General features: G+C 43.3%; 1 protein-coding gene across 1 annotated transcript in view; it reads left to right on the top strand.

Annotated features, from left to right (window-relative positions):
- LOC138296102 (zinc finger protein 3 homolog) overlaps nucleotides 1-22865 on the top strand; it is a 1150345-nt gene that overhangs the window by 961741 nt on the left and 165739 nt on the right. Inside the window, exon 9 of the mRNA XM_069234957.1 lies at nucleotides 20266-20376. Within this exon, the coding sequence (XP_069091058.1) occupies nucleotides 20266-20376 (111 nt within the window). The remainder of the gene's footprint in view (nucleotides 1-20265; nucleotides 20377-22865) is intronic.

Genomic DNA, 22865 nt, shown 5'->3' with positions numbered 1-22865 from the left:
GAATGGAAGGCCCGGGCCATAGCTCTCTCTTGTGGCTGCTCACTCCATGAGCGCCAAGCCACACCCCCTTTACCCCACCCCAATCTACCCCACTCCAATCTACTCCACCGCCTTCTCCCCCAATCTAGCACACCTCAGACACCACACCAATCTAACCCAACCAATCAACCCCACCCCAATCTACCTCACCTCAGTCTACTTCACCCTAGTCTACCCCAATCTACTACTCTGATATATCCCATCCAATCTACCACACTCCAATTTACCCCACCCCAGTCTTTCTCAGATCAATTTACCTCAGTCTGACCCACTCCAAACTACTTCAATCTACTGTACTCCAATTTACCCTACTCCAGTCTACCCTACTCCAATCTATGCCAATCTACCCCACTCTAATCTACCCCTTTCTGCCTCACCCAATTTACCCCAATCTACCCCACATCAGTCTACCCCGCCTTAGTCTACCCATCCAAGCTACCCTGATCTACTCCACACTAGTCTACCCCACTCCAATGTACTCCACTCCAATTTAATCCAATCTACCTCACTCCAGTCTACCCTTATAAATCACACTCCATTCTGCCAGACTGTTCCGCACTCCAATGTACTCCACCGCAGTTTACCCCACTCCAGTCTACCCCACCCAAACTACCCTAATGTACCCCATTCCAATCTACCCCTCCAAATCTACCCCACTCCCTTCTACCCCAAATTACCCCACTCCAGTCCACCCCAATCAACCACGCTCTAGTCTTCCCCAATCTGCCAGACTCTTCCCCACTCAAATCTTCCTCACCCAGTCTACCCCACTCCAATCTATCCCAATTTGCCCAACTCCAGAGAACTGCACTCCAATCTACCTCAATCTGCCACACCCCAATCTACCCCATTCAATTTACACCAATCTACCTCACTCTAATCTACCCCACCCAATCTAACCCAGTCCAGTCTACTCCATCTACCCCACTCCAATCTACCCCATTCCAATTTACCCCAATCTAACCCACTCCAGTGCACCGCAGTCTACCCCACTTTAATCTACCCCTGTCTACCCCACTCCAATCTACTGCAGCCTGCCCAACTCCATTCTACCCCTATCAGCCCCAGTCTACACAACCCCAATCTACCCCAACCTACCCAACTCAGTCTACCCCAATCTACGTTCTGCAATCTACCATAGTCTACCTCACTCCAATGTATCACTCTCCAGTCTATCCAAACCGTCCTGCCACAATCTACCCCACTCCACCCCAATCTGCCCTAATTTTCCACATCCTACACCACCCCAATCTACCCTGCCTCAATCTACCTGTTTGCCAACCCCAATTTACCCAACCCAATCTACCCCACCCCAATATTCCCCTCCTCAATCTATCCCAACCTACCCCACTCCAGACTACCAATCTACCCCACCCCAGTCTACCCCAAGCTACCTTGCCAGTTTTCCCCAATTTACCCTACCCCAACCTACTACAATCTGCCACTCTCCAGTCTACCCCAACTACCCTACTCCAATCTACCCCACTCCAATTTACCCCAAAATAATCTACCCCACTCCAGTCTACCTGCTCAGTCCACCACAATCTCTCCCACTCCATTCTACCTCAATCTACTCCGCTCCAATCTCCCACAATCTACCCAATCTACTCCACTGCAGTCTACCTCATTCTACCCAATTCCGGTCTATCCCAAACTGCCCCAATCTACTCCACGCAATCTGCCTCATTCTACCCCACTCTAACCTGCCCCACTCCACCCCAGTCTATCCCACTCCAGTCTGCCAAACCTACCCTGCTCCATTGTACTCCAATCTACCCAACTCCTATCTACCACACTGCAGTCTACCACAATCTACCTTTCTCCAATCTACCCTACTCCAATCTTTCCCACCTGTCCTACCCCAATCTACCCATCCCAGTTTACCCCAGTCTGCCCGAATTTACCCCAGTCTACACCACCCAATCTACTCCACCCCAGTCTACCATAACATACCCTATCCCAATCTACCCCAACATAATCTGTCCCACCCCAGTCTACCCTAACCTACGCCACTCCAATCTACCCCACCTCTATCTACCCCAATCTACCACACCCAATCGACCAGACTCCAGTCTACCCCACCCCAATCTACCATAGTCTACTCCACCCCAAGTAACCCCAACCTACCCCAATCCAATGTACCAACTACCCTACCTTAAACTACGCTACCCCAATCTATTTTGCCACAGTCTACCCTAATCTACCCCACTACAATCTACTACAACCAACCTACCTCTGTCTACCACACTCAATCTACCTGGCTCCAGTCTACCCCTTTCCAGTCTACTCCACTTCAATCTACCCTACTCCAGGCTATGCCAGTCTACCCCACACTGCCACACTCCAATCTACCCAACTTCAATTTAACCCAATCCATCACACTTCAATCTGCTCCAATCTACCCCACCCATCCTACCACAATGCACCTCACTCCAATCTACCCCACTCCAAGTTACCTCAGCATACCTCACTCCAAATTACACCAAATATACCACACCCTACTCAACTCAAACCTGACCCAATCTACCGCACTGCAATTTACCCTAGTCTCCCCACTCCAGAATACCCCAATCTACGCTACTCCAGTCTACTCCTGACTACCTTAATCTACCCCAACCTAACTACCCAAATCTACCACACTCAAGTCTACCTCAGCCTACCCCACTCTAATCTACCCCAGTCTACACTAGTGTACCCTACTCCAAAGTACCACACTCCTATCTACCCCATCCCAATCTACCTTACACATCCTGTCCCAGTGTACCCCACTCCAATCTACCCACCCCAGTGTGCCCACCCAATCTACTCCTACCTGCCCCAATGTACCTTTCCACAATTTGCCCCAATCTACTCCACCCAGCCTCAACCCACCCTACCTCCATCTGCCCACTCCAGTCTGCTCTAATTTGCCCCCACTCCACTCTCCCCCAACCTACCCCACCACAATCTGGCCCCATCTACCCACCCTAATGTACCCCAAGCTACCCACCCCAATCTAGCACACTTTAGGATTTTTCTTTTAGCACAGGTAGAATACAGGATTCTCCTTTTAGCACTCAAACATTGTTTATGAACAAGATGGTGTTTTGGCTTCTTTCTAGTGCACTTATATCTTTCCAGTCTTTAAAGACTCTTTAGTAGAACCCTTGTGCTCCTCATAGGGTTCTCCAGCTTACGCACACAAGGGAAAGCTATACAAGTGTATGTTGTCATGAAGTGCTGAAATATTTGCTATCTTTTACCTGCTTACTCCCAGTGTTTCTTGTAAAGATATGTTTGAAGAAGTTCAACACACAGGTACAAGATCTGTGTTGTTTTAACAATGATTCTGATGTTTCGGGAATTAGTAGGATCAAAATGAAGAGCTTTTAGAGAAGCTGTTATTGCAGGTTGCAAAGAAAGCACTTCCGTTTAAAAAAAAAAAAAAAAAGGCCAGACCTGTTGGCTTCGCCAGTGCTTGTTTAATTGATGTGGTAAGTATTCAGGGGTTGCATATGGAGTCAATGCAAGCATGTTTTCAGTATATGTTAGAAGGAAATATTCATAGACTACTTCCACAGTATGTGTTGTGTGTGTTGTTACTGTGTAATGTACCTTTTCTTGCCACATAATGTAGTCATCCCTGCTTCCTAATTTGGTGCTTCGTTGCTGCAAAATTTCAGTTACCCTGCATATACCTTTTTTAGTTTGAGGCAGGGACTGGTTTCTCCCCACACAAAGCATCTTATATCTGCTGCACGGTTATGGAGTACTCTTTGATTTATTCGTAATGGCATTAACCTCAATATATGTCCTAGAGTGGCATGGTCAGCCCTTCACACTTCTATAAATTTGTCAATCTTTTGCTTCTTAGGTCATCTCTTACTAGGCCTACAAAGTCAAGGTTCAGTTGTAACCCATGCTACTTCATCCATGCTGTGATCCACTTCATCTAGAATGGATTTAGTGCAAAATTCCAACTTGCCTAAATTAATATTGTAGCTTGAAAATTATGCAAACCCTTCAGTTGTGGCCATAATATATTCAGCTTGTGTCTTCATATCCACAGCGTTAGCATGACATTTTTTGTGACTAACTGATCATTGAACTCACCCATTAGGCCACATCCTGTTTACGTGTACATAACCATGTAGGTCATGACAAAGGTTCAGGTGGTAATATAAAAAGTAATGGTGCCATGTCACAGTTCTGCTCTTTACATCTCTTAAATGCAAGTGGTCTGATATGTTTTCCCTACAATTAAATTACAATGTAGGATTTTAATAAAGTAATGAGGCCTTTAATAGCATACCTTTCCTGCATTCAAATAAAAGAAGCGGAATCAAATGTTTTAATAATTTACCATGATTTGTGCTAATATGTTTGTCGCCATCTGTAAGCACAGTAGGGTAGTTGTTACTGCATAGTAATACATCTCTGCCCAGCTTTGGGATGAACATGCTACAGTCTTTCTTGAATACTTCTTTAAGGGGTCCTTAATCTTCATTTTACTTATAAAGCCCCGCAAAGGGTGATAATAGCATATTACCACATGCTTTGTAGAATACAGACTTTGTAGACTTTCCTTACTTATAGACCTTTCTGGGCTAATTCACAGTTAGTTATATTGCAAGCAACCCCAAGCACTCGCCTCAGACCTGCACAGGCCCTTCACGTTTGTTGAGGGAACCCCCAAGACATCTACCTCCAGTTTGTTGCCCAAGCACCCCTTTGTCGCCCGAAACAGCCAAGTGAGTGGAAGAATAAAGAAGGCAGTAGGAACAGGCTTGTGCTGTGCATTCTTGAAACTTTAAAACAGCTTTTTCTCCACCCATGGCTGTTTAAATTTAACTTTTGGTTTCTTGTGCAACTTGTGGCTTTAAGACTGCTGTTTTTTTCTACCCGTCACTGTTTAAATCTCTCTCTTAGGTTTCTCCTGTACTGTGCCAAGGCCCGTGCTTTTGAAAAAAAAAAGAAAAAAAAGGCAAACTAAATCTCAGAGACTAAGCAGACTGCTTCTTATGCTTTATGGTTATAACTCTGTTTTGTAAGTGTATGTAGCCCTCATTGTTTTTACTAGTAAAAGTGTTTTGCTTCAAGTGCACAAACAGCAGTATCTGTAGTGGTTTTAAATTTGGGCCTTATCTGCAAGGTTGACCAAGATCTGCAAAGTGTGGATTGATCCTGTCTGTATCAAATGAGATTCTGACTTGTAGAACAGCTCCTTGCGCATCAGTCTGTGCTTAAGGTCACATTCCCTTTATATACGTTTCTTACTGGTTGTTGCATCAGTGCCCTGATTGTGTCAATGCGATATTCCTCTGGGCTTGCACATTGATGGAATGTTCCATCTCCAGGCACCACCAAATCTGAATGTCGTGGTAACACAGAATATTGGAGTAGCCATGTATGGGAAGGGTGTTGGAAAGGGGACTGCGAGGAGGGAGATCTGTGAAAGGAAACAATTAAACACAGATAAAAAGCATAAGCATCTCACTTGCCACCTGGCAAATGCAATTATGTTGGTAGTATTTTGATTCTCTGTTTCTTAGATCACCCCCTGAGAAACAAGGGCATCTTACCTATCGAACTCGTTTCTTACACAAGTGTATTTTATTGTTCATAAAATGACTGTAACCTTGTTCCAATTCTTCCACACTGGGAGTATATTCTTTAAAGAAACACAACTATAAAATGTGCAGGATCAGACACGGACTCACGTACAAGTCGAACTGTTTAAATGCACAACAAATACTTCAGCAGTGAGCTTTCACCACAAACACCAAATGCACACTAAATTCCTCACGTGCACTTCTACAATAACATCAAATGAGCACTGAATTTCTCTTTTGTGCGCTTCCACAATAATCTCAAATGCACACTGAATTCCTATGTCGTGCGCTTTCACAATAACATCAAATGCGCACTGTATTTCTCTGTCATGCAGTTCCACTACGAACACCAAATGCGCACTGAATTCCTATGTTGTGCACTTTCACAATAACATCAAATGCGCACGGAATTTCTATATCATGCGGTTCCACTATGAACACAAAATGTGCACTGAGTTCCTCAACCATGCGCTTAGATCTGAATACAAGGATAGAAAAATATCCGGAATCCTCGTGACAACACTCTTACCGCTCAGAGCACGGCCTGCTCTGAATGACGCTTCCGATCTGGAGTGCGCCCAAGGGAATCAAAGGGCAACTGTTATTCAGCTGTAGAACAGCCAAAATAATGAGATAACCCCTCTGAAGACAGCTGCACAGAAGCCGCTGAGCTAGAGCGGAAGAGAAGTCTACCTCCAGGCTGCAGAGGAATAGTGAGCAACTAATCATGGGCAGGGACCCTTTTATACATGGGCCCCGCCCAAGATGGCCGCCACTGTAACACCTGGGAATTTGGAGTCAGTTTCCAACGGCACATCACATGTGCTCATAAATACCATATTAACAACATTGCAATATCTGAATATGAATAGTACAACCGCATCAACAGTGCAAAGTGAAATTACAGTTATGACATTTGCAATAACGGAATATAAATATTACAAAAGCATCAGCAGTGCAAAGTTGAAGTACAGTTATGACCAAAATGTTCAAACTGAGTTTATTCTGACAGAGGGTGCACGTGGGCACCATGACCAATATTTGGTGACCATGATACCGTGGTGCATTTTGCCACAGCGTTCGCGAGAACAAACTTATGCTTTGAATTCCCTACACGTCCTAGAGCTGCTATTTGCCGTCATAACAGATTGGTTCCTAGGGATAGGGTTTTTATTGGACTTAGGGCTTAGGTTTAGAGTTCTGCAGAGACTGTTAGGTTTGGGGTTCTAATTGCTTCCTAGGGCTAGGGTTTCTAGTGGAGTTAGTTCTTAGGGTTAGAGTTCTGATGGGCTGATAGGTCTGAGGTTCTGATTGGTTCCTAGGGCTATGGTTTCTTTTGGAGTTAGGGCTTAGGGTTAGAGTTCTGGTTGACAGATAGGTCTGGGGTTCTGATTGGTTCCTAAGGCTGGGGTTTCAATTGGATATAGGGCTTAGGGTTTACGTTTGGAACGGGTGGTAGGGCTAGGGCTGTGATTGTTTGAAAGGGCCAGGTCTCCCATTGATCCTAGGGCTTAAGGCTAGGGTTCTTATTGGTTACGGTGGGAGCTAGTGTTCCCATTGGGCAATAGGGCTATTTAAGCCTAGGGTTCAGGGCGTCTCAGCCTGGGCATTGATGTTAAGGGCGGAGAAGACAAGGGCAGTTACCTGTTTGAGCCTGTTCAGAACGGGTCAGGCCGAAGGCCAGAAATGCTGTCCTTTTTGTCATTCACCAGCAACCACCTTATGCACAAACAAAGTAACACTTTCCCAGCAAATGCACACTACTCACATACCACAGACCTCATACACATTCCAGTGTCTCAACAACCACTACAAAACCCCACAAATCATATGGGACACCCTTCTACCATAACTACCACACAAGGGCACCTTCATTCTCACACAAACCCCCCATCTTATACCACAAACAAATCCACACATCACCAACGCAAAACAAAGCCACATTATGCATAACTTTGATCCATCCAGACAAACACTCCCTATTGATACAAAACACCATCTCTATCCTCTATGTGCTCCTAGTAGACTTCATTCTGCCACTTTCAAACATATACGCAGCCTACCACCCACCAACACCCTCTTTCAGAGCCAAACAGTCCTTACACTCCACTCCACCACACATATTACCTCTCCCAGCAATCAAATCTAACACAAACACTCATATATTTTGCCCATAACCTCACACTCACCACATACACTCTTTTCCAGAACACATCACCACCCCTTTTACCATCCAGCTTCCTCTCACCAACAGTACTTTACATGGCAATCCTTCTCAGAAAACCAGTGCACCAATATATCCTCTCTGTACTCCACAAACACAAAACATAACATACACTCTAACACACACCAGCACATCAAAATCTCACACATACTTTCATAACACTTTCTGTCATAAATTAGAAACATACACCCACCCGACCCTCTTGACTACTCAACTAATACACAACCTAAACCATCTTTTAATCTTCACTAACATCTACCACAAATATACCAACACAACAACTCTCATTCACTCGCTTCTCATCCATTGCACAATTTAGAGCCTTAAAATATGACCAACATGCTCCACCAACACCCCTAAACCATATACCTTCCACCCTAAACATACGCAAACAAAATAAACAGCATGCACTCTTCACAGCTTCGCATCTCCATGTCTGTTACACAACACGGCTCTGTTACAAAAACAATACTGGTCACCATCTCACTGTCAACCATCATCTCCACCACCAACTCACGCAGACCCAACAAAATGCCTTCTAAGCCTGCCGGATGAGGAATACAATACAGAAAAACAACAGTATTGAGCCCCTCATACAGTTAATACCAGCACCAATGATACATCTGCTACAAGTTTGAAAGAAATACTGCTTGTTCTTCTAGAAAACAAAGTCACACCACCACCAAAACACAAACTCTAAACTGCCTACTGATAAATGCTCTATACTCTCTAAAAACAAGCACCACACCTACGACCTAGTCATTGAGACACAAACTGACTTACTCTTCATAACTGAATCATGGTTGAGAGATGACATTGCTCCAGTGTTGAATGAAGCCGTTCCTCCAGGCTGTCAATCAAACAATATTACAGACAAAGGAGAAGTTGGACTAGCTGTTATGTTCAAGCAAACAATACATTTCACCAAAACAATATCTCCAAAAAAGCTTGTGAGGCCCTTATGACCAAATGCAACCCTATACCAACTTCCTCCTGTAACGTCCTCCTCCTTTACAGACCACCACCTAGCAATGCAACATTCTCAGAAACATTTCTAGACACAGTTTCAAGCCTTATAACACTACACCCAAACCTATGCATTCTTGGTGGCCTAAACATTTGATTAAATAAACTCAATATGCCCCATCCAAAAACTATCATCACTGGCCTAGTCACACTGAACCCACATCGGATCATACACAAACCCACGCACATCGCTGAACACATCCTAGATGTCATTTTTGAAAATCCAGAACTAGTTACCTTTCAAGGGATTTTTCCAGTCACATGGTCAGACCACCATTTGGTAGCTTTCCAACATAAGACACCACAAATCAACACACCCAAGACCAGACTCAATAGATTCTGTTTAAACACTTTGAATGGCTAAAATAAGCTTTTTATATCCTAATACCACTAATAACAACAAAACAGGACAAAAGAAAGCAAGAACATTTTAGAAATACAGAGCTAAAAAAGATAAAACAACAAATTAGAAGGGTGCAACAAACCTGGCTCAAAACAAACAGCAATCAAGACAAACTTCACCTACGCAAACTTTACTGAATAAACACATCAACAATTACTGAATTTTGTAAACCTTAATGCACAGTAGCAACTCATCCCATTACTCAAGAAATCATGGACAAACTGGCAAATCATTACACACCAAATCAGATATGTTTAACTCCTATTTAAAACAAAGAAACATCACCAGCACCAACCCATTTTCAGAAATCACCCCAAAAGTAGCCTAACCCAGCCCCCACATTCATTCAAACAAATATCACAAAGAGAATTTATGGATCTGGTCAAAGCAAGCAGGTCTTCTGGCTGCCCTTCTGACCCTTGTCCATCACAATTTTTTTGAAGAACATTCTTTTATCTACCTCTACTTCCACACCAGTAAGAAGAATCATCAGTAAGTCTTTAACTATGAAAATATTTCCAGAAGACCTAAAGAAAAACATAAATACACCCATTATCAAGGAAATGAAGCCTGGACCTACATGAATCCAACAACTACAGCCCAATTACAAATGGACTTTTCCTGGGCAAACTGATAAAAAGAGCTACAGTCGCCCAGATGTCACAATTCATTGAAGATGACTCCATACTTTCAGACTACCAAACTGGATTCCACCCAGGAAGATTCACAGAACTGTCTCTCATCCCCATCTGGGATGACCTTATAAACACAGTAGACAGGAATGGGGTTGCTGCACTACTTCTCTTAGACATCTCGGCTGTCTTTGACACAGTTGACCATGGCACCCTAATACAAAGGCTCAACAAGCTGGCATAGAGGGGACTGCTCTCGACTGGATCACATTCTACCTTCGAAACAGAGCAAATGTCATCCATAATCCCTCTTTCTCATTCAAACCATACTTCACAACAGCAGGACTTCCACAAGGCTCTATCATCTCACCCATGCTTTTCAGCATATACATGAAGTAATTACCAGCAAAGATCAATTAATTTCAGCTCAAATGCTGCAACTATGCAGATGAAAAACAAATACTCCTTACCCTGAAAAGGCCCAAAGACATTGTAAACTCATAAATCTTCAGTTGCCTCAGAGCTGTTGATCAGTGGATGACATGGAGCCATCTCAAATTGAATGCTTCCAAAACGGAAATACTCACATGTGGCAATTGGAAAAATTATGACCCACTCTGCGCCTGGCCTGACAATCTGAGACCACTTCCTAAAGTAGCTAAGGAAGTAAGCAACCTTGGAATTACCATGGACTCCTAGGTAACAATGAATGACTAAGTGGACAAATTAGCAAGATCAAGCCTAATCACCATGAAAACTCTGCAACATATCTTTCCCCACCTGCGATTTGCACACCCAGGCTACTTACTCTCTTGTACTTTCTAAACTTGATTACACCAATGGCCCCTACCAAGGATCCTCTCTGTCAACTATGAAAAGACTGCAATGGATTCAGAACTTTGCTGCTAGACTACTCCTACATGTAAAGCCACAAGCCACATCTCACATGCCTTAAGAGCCCTACATTGGTTACCCGGTGGCAGAAGATTCACCTTCAAGCTGCTTTGTATCATCCCTAAACAATTCATAGAATAGGACCGCTTTTCATTAGGAATAAAATCACCAAACACATTCAACCAAGGAACCTCAAGATTGTCACCTCGCCTCAAAACCCCACCATAGAAGAAAAAGAATAGGCGGTACATCTTTCTCTGGTCAAGCAGCCAAACTATGGAATTCATTATCCTCAAATATAAGATCCACCAATAACTATCTTATCTTCAGAAGACTACTCAAGAGTTGGCTCTTTCCTACATAGCCACTGTACTCAAACACTAATGTATAGCATATCCTTGTGAGTGTAAACATTTATAATTTGGTTATATGTATGCTTCTAGATACATATATGTATTTCTACAAATCTGTATAATAATAACTATGGTTTGTAAAATATATAGATATTCTTTAGGCCTGCTTGACACATGTATATATTACTTACGGTTCTTACATTGTCTGATTAGATGCTTATGGGTCTCTTCTATTTATCTATCACAATATGTAAATATTATCATAACTATTTTATCTACAAGTGCTTCATTATTGAAATATTGATGAGAACATAACATTTCAAAAAGGTGTAAAAATACACAAATTAGCTTTAAGTACAGCAACACTTGAAAGTCTGAGTTTATACAATACAACTTTAAATCTCAATATATTACCTTCCATATACATAAATATCCTTTCAATGTAGTAACGTATCTACATATTACTTTACTTCTACTGTAGTAAAGACAAAAGGGATAAAATGCTAACTTTCACTCTCTCGAATGCACTACTATGTCGCATTCTATACCTCTCTCAATATATCCTCTACCTCCATTCCCTGACTCATCCCAGACCTCAAAAACCTCGTTGTACTACTACGATCTTCAAAATAACCCTTTCTAGACTCTTCCCTCCGCTATCTCTCCTGGCTCACCCCGAACATCAGTTTACTACTATGCTCTCCCAAGCAACCCTCTCTAAACTCTTCCCGCATGTATCCCTCAATTGACTAATCCAAAACCACATTTTACTACTATGATCTCCATAATCCCTTTCTACATACTCTTCCTTCCTCCATCTCTACTTTTTACTCATCCCAAACCTCAACTTGCTACTGTGATCTCCCAAAATGTCTTCCCTCTTCTATCCCTCCATTATCCTATTTAGGCCAACTAACAGACTCACATGTCTACCACTCAAATATGTCATATATCCCTATACTAATCTACCACTAATCCTTTTGGGTTCCAGAGTTGTGTGCTACTCACCAAAAAGCACTTTTTCGCCTCTTCAGGGGTATTAAGCACTATATAAATACAATTAAAATGACAATATTGCTTCCACCATTTTCCATTTCTGGCAGTCAAATACAGATATACCCTAAGGGCTAAATTCAGAGTCACCTCCTTTCCCGTTTAAGGGGCCACTGCTCGGCTACATATTAGAGTGGAAGTGTAAAATGTAATATACTGTGTAAAGAAATAATTATGAATATCTGTCCCAGTATCTTTATCTGTACCAGTTTTAAAAGTCAATAAAGTAATTTTAAAAAGTATTAGGCATCACAGGTGGAGGTTCTCCACCAGTAGTAGGGAAACAGATAGCTGTGACGCCAAAGGAGATTAAATGAGGCAAGGACAATAATCAGTAGTAAGTCTTTATGATACAATTGAAGTCTGTGTTCTTGGTAATTCCTCCTCCCCCCTTAACCAGAATTATTAATAATCTGTATCTTCAGCCATCCCTCTTGTAAATGATGTGAAGCTGACACAATACTGGAAACTGGTTTAAGTAAAATTTTCCTGTTACAAAACTCTTCTGCCCATATCTTCTTTCAGGATCGCTCCTCATATCTGTGTGAATCAAGGATTCCTCCTGTGGTTGCCTCTTTCTTGTCCACTCTCTCAGTCAAATATGCTGACAAGAATGGAGCATTCGGTATAGTTCAATAAATGCAGGCAATAATTATCATGTATCTCTGCAATACAAAATATAAATGTAGATCCATGTTTTTGTATCTTTTCATGGCAGGATATACATATTGAGCCTTTTTCTTTCTTCTGGAGGGTGAAGCACTGCTTCCTTTGCAGATAGGTTGATCATATAGTGTGTGTATCTGGTAAAAGAAGGATGCTGGTTTTCCTGAACTCAAGATGGCAGCAAGTGCTCCTGACATCTACAAGCCACTTGCACTTTTGGCATGGTCCTGATGCTGTCTCTTAGTTCCATTCATTTTTTGTAATTCCACCTGGGGCTGTATTAGGAATATGGTCACTTTCCCTGTTTGCACCATTGCGCACCTTTCAAAAGGTTGGTCAGGCACAAACACAGACAGTGCACTGTATTACAAAGAATAGGCTGCCCCAGGGCAGCTGCGAACATGCGCTACCCTGGAGGCATTCAAGTGAAATACGGAGCACTTTGAAGAGGGAAGAGAGCTCCCCTTGCGGGCGGTGCAGTGAGCGACTGGACCCATTTCCAAGGGGAAGCGGATGTCTAGAGCCTCCCCCAAAAGGGCTGCCTTTTTTGTGGCATACTTTGTGTGCCTCCTAGAGCATGTTTGCCTCTACTCCTAGGTCCTTGTGGCCACACCCCCATACAAATAAGAATATGCCCCTTTATGATGCGATCACGAAGCATGTGCACCAGTGTCATCATTATTACAGAACAGCACGCACAAGCAACACTGTCCCCCACTGTAGTACTATTGCCCTGGGAGCGCATATAAGATAATACGGCCCCAGGTTGTTCAATAGCCAGCTCACTTGTTTTGTTTTTTAGGTCAAGCGTAAGTGTATGGCCTATTGTATGTACTTATCATTGGTTTGTTTCAGTGTCCTTAAAAAATACTTGCTTGCTAGTGGTCAATCCTTCCTCTTTGCCTTACCTTTTCCTCAGTGGCACACTCCCCTGGAGCATGGCCCCAGTACTCATACCCTTCCACTTGTGCCACTACAGCATTTGCTTAGGGACTACTTTTTTCTTAAGCTAAGATCATTTGACCAGAGAGCTGGATGTTTTAAGAGGCTCTAGTGAGTTTCTGTAAACAGAGCTGTAAATCATGTTCTTCTCTGGGTACATATGTTGTGCTTTCAAAACCGCGGTCAAATGTTAGAGGCTGGTTTCTGGGGCAGCTGTTTCTGCCCCCGGCCACCGTCACGCATGTCCACAACTATGTTCAAATTACGTGCTGCCGATACATACAGAAAATCGCTACCATTTCAGTATTTAGGCCCTCATTATGAACATGGCGGTCCAGAAATTACCGCCACCGGCATGGTGGTCTGGACCACCATATTCCGAACACAGGGAGACCGCCACAGGTGGCCTTCTGCCGCCGCCAGGCAGCCTGACAGTGGCGGAGTTCTCTATCCGACAGGGCAGCGATACAAGCAGCGCTGCCCTCCGGATAAAGAACCTGTGTTCCTCCAGTCTTTCCCTGGCAGTTTCCCCCACCAGGGAAAGGCTGGTGGAAGGGGTGCTCTGGGGCCCACCTACGGGCCCCTACAGTTGGCATGGGCAGTGCAGGAGCCCCCGTGCCCAGCCCCGTCATGCATGTCATTGCCTGATTTACAGGCAGTGATATGCGTGATGGGTGCTGCTGCACCGGCAGCACAGCAATGTCCTGGCCCAGCACTCCGCTGGGCTGACTGGCGCAAACACTGTTTCCGCCCGCCGGCCCAGTGGAATGTTTATTATTGGGCCGGCGGGGTCTTCAACAGGTTGGTGGTCTGTGTTTAGACCTCCAGCATGAACATGGCGGGGAATCCCGCCGTGTTCATAATGACCCCCTTAATGTACATTGCCGGAATTTAAGAGGGTGGTCGCACGTCATACATGGTGACGCCATTAACGTGATGACGAGCCCATCTCTCTTCCTTCCCCGATGCTTGTCCTTTTTGTTTGAAATCCTGCAGGCAGGAGCTGTCTGAAAAGGTTACCTTTCTCACAGCTTACCCACCTTCGCTGGTGTAGTGTTTTTTTCTTCATTCCTGTATGGGTTTAGTTAAACTATATCAGTTGAGTGACATTTTGCTCTCCCACAAGGAGGTGGTTCTTATCTTCTTAAAGAAGTGCCTACTAGCCCCAGTTTGCATCACTGCTGTCGCACGTCTGTGTTTGAGTCACACTTTGGAAGAGTTTGGGCGGGCCGAGGTCGAGACTAGGTGAGTCAGGTATTAAACTATCCAATGCTAAACTCCTTCATCCTGCCATGGCGTGAGGATAACACTGCACGTTTGGCTCCTCGCTGCACTCTGTGCCCGAGGGCCTTTATTTAGAATCACACGTGATGCAAGTCCTGCCAGAAATGCAACCTCGTGCAGCTGAGGAAATGGGTGACTTCTAGCTGGCGTTAACTTCCCACCTCGGCCTCTCGCAGTACGTGGGGCCCAGGTCACGACTTTTAACACCTGTACTCAAAGCACAAAGCTGAACTTGCAATAACAGGTGCCCTTTAAAAGAGTTTGTGCAATGCTGCTGGCCCATACCATGTAACGCGAACTGGGTAGACTGCTGCCTGCTGACTCAGCATCTTCGGATGTGCCGTCACAAACGGCTACTTGTTACCAAAACCTCCCAGCTGTTGAGCAGCAGGAAGTTGCTTCATTTATATTTAATGAAATGATACATGTTTAATAGAGTGCTGCAGACAAGGTGGTGTTATGGGAAACAAAAAATAAACATAAAAGCATCATTGATGCCGCATATCGAATTCTATTTGTTTTCATGCACTGCACCAACACTGCTTTTGTTCAGATGGCCGAGGAGTTAGGCCAAACATATCAGAGTAGCTTGTGGGTGGAATGTTCCTAAAGGTGGCCACTCTGTACTGAGAAACTGACACGAACTCGCACGTGGTTCATCGATGGGATTAGGATCAGCAGGACTCTGCCTGGTATAAGAATGTACCACCCAATGAGAACATGTTTTATAAAAATGTATAGGACCATATGAACTGAACCCATCCAGCTGTACTTGCTGGAGCTCTGCCCAATAAAGTTGTTGAGGTGCCAGGAATTATGCAAATAAATGCATCCAGTGCATCCCGTTGCTGTGTATTGTATGTGAAGTGGTCACAATGTGGCTTTGTGCTGGGTGTCTTTGTTGCAAATGATTTCTTCCGGACATCAGATCTGGGTGGCGGCACATATCTGTGGATGCACTGTAAATGTTTGTGGGGCTGTGAACAGCTGCAGCTTTATGAGGACGCATGTACAGCTGCTCCTTTCTGAAAGGCTACACACAGCTGCTATTCTTTGAGTTAACATGGGTGACTCTACGCGTGGGAGTAATTGAAAGCTATACCTCGCAGTAAACAGCCACAGACTGTGGTACATCTCAGATGGGCCATATATAGCGGCACCCCCGAGAGGTAATAAATTGTTGAATCTCTAAGAGTCCACAGACAGCTGCACCTCTTTGAGGGACCAGAGATAGCTGTGCCTCTTAGAAAGACTGCAGACAACTGCGCCTCTTTGAGGTACCACAGACAGCTGCATCTCTTTCGAGCACTGCAGACAGCTGCGCATCTTTGAGGGACTGCAGATAGCTGCTGCATCTCGTTGAGGGACAGCAAACAGCTGTTCCTCTTTGGGGGACCACAGATAGCTGCACCTCTTTGAGGGACCACAGACAGCTACACCTCTTTGATAGACCACAGACAGCTGCACTTCTTTGAGGGACCTCAGACAGTTGCATGTCTTTGAGGGACCAGAGGCAGCTGCACCTCTTTGAGGGACCACAGGCAGCTGCGCCTGAACTTTCCGAGCTAAATTCTTAATGTGTTTACATCTAATATTAGGGATAATGATGTGTGTTTTAAAATACTTGTAAGAGCAGCAGCTCACTAATATTACTGCAAATAACCTCTGTGACACCCTTCCATTTCTCATATGTGAGGTCCTGTTTTGGTGTTAAAGAACCTTTTTTGTGGATGGTGCATGAATAAACACAACATTTCTCAGAAAATGTCAGTAATATTCCCTCATACATCACCCACATTAAAAGTTAATTACAAGAAAACAGTACTAAAAACAATCCAAGAAATGTTCAAGGCCATCAGGGCAAGACTCCCTGCAGTAAATTGGAGTGTTTTATTTATATGCAGGGCCACAGAGAGGACCACATTATGTGTCAGGGTTGAACAAATTATGTGGCAAGAAAAGTCCAAATATGCATTTACAACACCAATAGCACTGCGAGACCTATTGCATTGCGAATGCTTGTTCCTTCTGGCAACTCAGGGTTTTCCACATCTTTACATATTCTCTGCAGCCTGCACACTTAATAATCAGCCTGTTTGGACTCATTGCCTTCCTTCCCTCTGTCGCAAGGAAATGGTATTTAAAGATAGCAATAAAAACTAAGGGCTTGATGTAGCGGCTCCCCTCAGATATGAGTATTTCTTAAAAATCTTGGAAGAGTAATTTAAAATTTTTTAAAATGGCAGCTGCTTTATGACGCACACATGCTCATTTGTGGGGGTGCATGTGTGTACATTTATGATTTCACTGGGCCACATATGCACATGTGCAAATCATCACAGTTTTTTCTTCTTTATTTTCCCCAATGTTGCCCAGGTCCATCTTCCTTTTTAATGATGCTAAACAACATTGGCAAACTTCACTGGGAAAGCCAACAGGTCGGAAAGGCAAGAACTGTTTGGCTTAGCCAATAGTTATTCCCTCTGGTGTTATTCTTCCTACGACTAACCTCTTCTATTACGTTTAATGTTGCCCTGCATCCCTCTCCAGTGTCAGGTTTCCTTTCTCTTTCACCTTCACTCCTAACGATTTTAGATTGAGTGTGCAAGCGCTTCCGATTTGTTGTCTTTCTGTTGGGCTTTTAACCATGCCCATCAATTTAGTTCGTGTGTGGCTTGCCTTTTAAAATTCACTTGATTTCATTTGTGAAAGACATGCATACGTCATGGATTTAGAGTTACTGAAAACATATGTAGCTCTATTTTTTCAGCATGGTTTCTGGACTACTTTTTATTTTTATTTTCTACACAGCACAATCTCGCTCTACGGTAATCAAGCGCTTTGCATGACTACCAGTTTACTTCTATTGTTTATCCAAGCTCTCCTTGGAGTATTCAAGGCTTTAAACAGCGTGATTGCGCTTGGCAGTATTGGAGCGATTTGCATGAGAACCAGTTTATTTCACTGTTTATTCCTGGTTATTGTTTTTTCTGTCACAGATTAACGTAAATGCATTTTTAAAAGCATATGATTGCTCCTGTGTCTTCCCTTGTGTTTGCTGTTGTTTTTACATTGTTTTTAGGTAAAAAAAAAAATTGTCACAGTTGTTTATGTTGCGGTTGTGTGTAAATGTATTCTAAAAAACGACTTTTTGTGTGTTTATATGGTAACCGGAGTTGCGTGGTGACAAAATAAGCAGATAAACACACAAAAGGTTGCTTTTAAAAATAGAGATATGCGAAACTGTGACATTAAATAAAAAAATATTGTTATAGGCTAGCAAAGGTAATAAAGCGCTATAGTGTAGCAGCGCTTTCTTTTGAGGTTGCTTGGAACATGTACTTGTCCATGTTTTGCACTCACAATGTTTGATATAGACACTGGTTTTGTTCCAGATGGTAGCACAAGTAATAAAGCGCTACATGTCACTGTTGCGTGTAAATGTATGTTATAAAACAACTTTTGTGTGTTTATATGGTAACCACAGCTGCATGGTGACAAAATAAGCAGATAAACACACAAAAGGTTGATTTTAAAAATACATTTATGCGGAATGTGACATCAAACAAAATATAATGTTATATTGTAGCAACCGTAATAAAGCGATATAATGCAGCAGCGCTTTCTTTTGTGATTGCCTTTGTAAACGCAAGAAAGCGCTGCTATATTATAGCACTTTATGCGTTTATTACTTTTGCTGCAGATAGAGTAAGAAGGCAAATGGAAGTGCTTTAGTTATGTGCAGGTCAGATGGAATTATGTGGAAGGAAAGGACCAAATTATGAGGCAGGGTTGACCAATTCATTTGGCAAGACAAATCCAATTTGGCATTTACCTCGCCAATAGCTCTAACTCTCTCAAATGCGAGACCTAATGCATTGCAAATGAGTGTTACTCTCCTGCTCCTCATCCAACATCTTCCAGGCAGGCTCCCATTCCCAGTTACTAACTGTTAAAGAGAACGTTCTGGTGCACAGCTCTGTGCTCTAAGTGCTCAACCATCCGTAAGGAAGTGGACGGTTTCCTTCTAGTGACTTACTCACAAAGCGTTCTGCAGCTCGCTTATTTTCATACTTTGATAGTGAGACGAAGTTAAAGATCTGTATGCCAGCACTGGACATGCATTTTTTTTTTAACTTCCAGCAAACAACAAGGTGATGAATGAAGTGCTTCAATGAAGCACAGGCCCTTGCGATCGCTTGGGGAACCAGTTCAATCCATCATTTTTCGCCGACTGTGCCACTCTAGACTGAGATCTGACATATGCACATCAATCCTGGTACTTCTACAGAAGGACTATTCCAGCTAAAACTGCCGTGTCCCCTCCAGAGGTGGAGACAAGCAAAAACAGATATATTTTAGCCTACATAGGCCTCGTCACTGAGCGTGACGTGAGTCCATTTGCACAGTGATCACAGACCCACGTCAAGTGCAACAAACCAGGTGATGGATCACACGTTTTAAAATGCTTGAATAATTTCTGCATTTTTGCCCACTATACCACTCTATTAGATGCAAATCACTCTTGGTCTTGCTCCATCAGAACTTGCCAAATATGTGTTTAATAAAGAACAAGAATCGTACAAAACAGTGCACTTTCATGATTAGCTACGTGCACAAATTTAACGGCATGCCCTACATATGGTACATATATAATGATCGACATTAGTAAATAACCTATTCCTGTGGGGGGGGGGGGGGGGGGCGCTACCGGGAAAAGCAGAACATGTATAAGTGAGTACACCAATATTAACTCTACAAGACAAGATTATGAAACATGCTAACATACTCATTTGATTTGATATACTCCTTATTGCCACTATTAGGTACTATGCGATGGTGGTTTAGTTGCCATTTTTTAGAATTTCTATAGCCAACAGTGTAGTATTAGTATGGAATCGCAAAGCATCCATCTTTTAAAATTATGGATCATTCTTGTCTGCTCCTACTTCTTGGTGCATGTTTTGATAAGCAGTATAAAAATTGCAAATAAGGCATTCCTAGCGGGAGTATTAGTACCCTTAAGCTCAGAGTGAGGGGTTGTGTGCCGAACGTACAAAAAGACTTTGTGATACCAAATGTTTTATCTCCAGACTTGTGTGTAGATGTCCTCTTGTTTGTAAACATTTAATCACTGATAATAGTACTTTTATGATAGGCCCTACATTTAACATGCCACTTGCACCATTTTCAATTGAAGAAGAGAGAGTGACCTGTTCATTAAACACCCAGAACTCGGAGAAATGGGACAGCATCCATCATCTTGCTGGTAAGTGACCAATGCCAAACTGCTTAGAATTACTTATATGAACGTTGTAGTAGATAACCTGGTCTTCTGTGATTTACTTTTCTGCTCTAACCAATACTTGTCAAGAAAACCATGTTTAAAATGTCAATAAGCAAAGTTCATTGTTAGTTGCCACTACCAGTCATTCAGTTCATCAGCTGATAAACACTACTAAGGGTTCTTTGTTCACAACCAGGAGTGGTTTCCAGCACTAAAATGTATCAGCTACAATGTCTGGTATAATCTCATTAGACAACTGTTATATGCAATTACTTACACCCTTACTTGTATTTTTATATAGCGCCTTATAAACCTGTAAACGTGCAGAGGCTTCAAGAGTGGAGCATAAACATGAGACAGTGTGAGAACTTTCTTAATTAGAATAACCACTTGTGTAGCACACACCACAAACCAGCTTTTCTCTTGGTTCTTGTAATAGCTTTCTACCAGCCGTCACAATGATGTTTATTTTATTGAATTCTGACAGCAGCTGAGCCTCCCACCCTTCCAGGTGTGTCACCACCTCTTGGCCCCATTTCCTCATCCTTTGCTGCTTCTAGGTAAGTCTTCTAAAGTGGGATCATTTGAAGGAGAAGCCACCTGCAAAACACATAAAAATTGTAATCGGGATTCGTCTTTCTTTTGGTGTCCTTCCCAATTTTTGGATTCGCCTGCACTGACTCTGGCCTCAACGCCGTCTTCAGATCCAGTCCTCATCTTTGAGGGTATGCATTTGGTATTGATGCCTGGTTCCGTTCTCACTACGTGCACAGAGGTGCCATGATCGATTGCAGGGTTCATGCCTAGTTTGGGCAGATGCTGTTTAAGTGGAGACATTCACTGGGGGTTTGCTGGCCATGTTGCATCCTCTGCTCCCTTTGCTACATCTAATGTCAGGCCACATTTGTCTGCCAGTCCCTTACCATAAGGTCTTTTAATCAACCATGTGGGACATGAATATCACATGTGTGCCTTTCTGTGTGTCACTTTGTCGACATTCTCCATCAGGAAGTTCTTGCTTTCTGAGCAAAGGGGTGATAGAGCTCTTACCCAGATGGCAAGATTGGACATGGGGGGTTACTACTACGTTCCAAAGAATGATGGGGGTAGTTGTTATATTCTGAACTCACATGCCCCGAACTTCAATAAATTCCTGATATTTTCCCTTGGACAAGTCCTTTTGCTATTGAAGTTCCAGGATAGGGTTACGTCACTCGACCTACAAGATATCTATTTTCGTTCACCGACCTTGTGGTCCTACAGACAGTTTCTCCAATTTGTAGTGGATTTTACTTATTCTGAATTAACGGTCCTGCCATTTTACTTTACTTGGCCTGGCAGTTCGGACTGGACTGTTCCCATGGGGAACAGGGTCAAGACTGATTTGCATATGGCTGGGTCCAAAGTGGGGTGGCATGGTGAGCAAAAGAAGGATGGATTAAACCCAGATTTGTGACTGGGGGTGCTTGAAAAGTTTCAACATTCCGTCCATCATCCTTTTGTGTTGCTAAAGTTGCCCTAAGTGGGAAGGGTATGCCCAGACATGGGTCCCCTGCTCACTGTGCCACTGGATTCAAGCTAGCCTGGCTGATGAAGGGTGATATCCTTCAAACCGGTCCCAGGATGCTTGTTTCTGCTCCAGGCCTGGCAGTTAGGGCTGGACTGTTCCCATGGGGAACATGGTCAAGACTGATTTGCATATGGCTGGGTCCAAACTGGTGTGGCATGGTGAGCAAAAGAAAGAACAATTGATTAAACCCAGATCTCTGACTGGGGTGAGTGTTTGAGAAGTTTCAACAGTCCTTCCATCATCCTTTTGTGTTGCTAATTTTGCTTTATTTTGGCACCTCAAGCTTTTACGACAGGCATGTCTGCGGTTTTGGCTCATCTCAGGTTGATGGTACTTGTACTCCCTTACCTTAATGATTGGCTGCAGAAGGTGAGCTTGTTGCAAATAATGTCAGACCATCTTCAGAGTACAATATCCCTTCAATTTAACTTGGGCTTCTCCATCAAATATTTCAAGTTGCACCTCAGACCCATGCAGCACCTCCTCCTAATCGGAGCAGAGCTGGACAGGTTGTCTTCAAGGCCTTTCTGCCTCCTAATAGTGTTTGGGACATTCTGTGTATGAACCTGGTGTTTTGTGAGGGAGCTCATCCTCTGGTCTGACAGTCCTGCAGATTTTGTGACTTCTCATTTCCTAAGAGGTGCTTCTGTGTTTAGTGGCCTCAGCATTGGGGATACTTGGCAGAAACCATTATGATGTCCTCAGAGATTGCTTTTGATCTGTGGAAGTTTTGGCTGATGCCACAGCAACTGACTTTCAGAATGCCGTTTTGCCTTCCATCATCCATGGTCATGGTGGTGACTAATGTCTTTTCTCTCAGTTTGGCACCCATTTTGACATCTTGGAGATCAGAGGGCTGTGGTTGATTGTTGATTTGCGAAACCTACTTGAGCTTCGGGTG

Source organism: Pleurodeles waltl, chromosome 5 (genome assembly GCF_031143425.1).
Source record: "Pleurodeles waltl isolate 20211129_DDA chromosome 5, aPleWal1.hap1.20221129, whole genome shotgun sequence".
Lineage (NCBI taxonomy): Eukaryota > Metazoa > Chordata > Amphibia > Caudata > Salamandridae > Pleurodeles > Pleurodeles waltl.
This window is presented reverse-complemented; position numbering and strand designations above follow the sequence as displayed.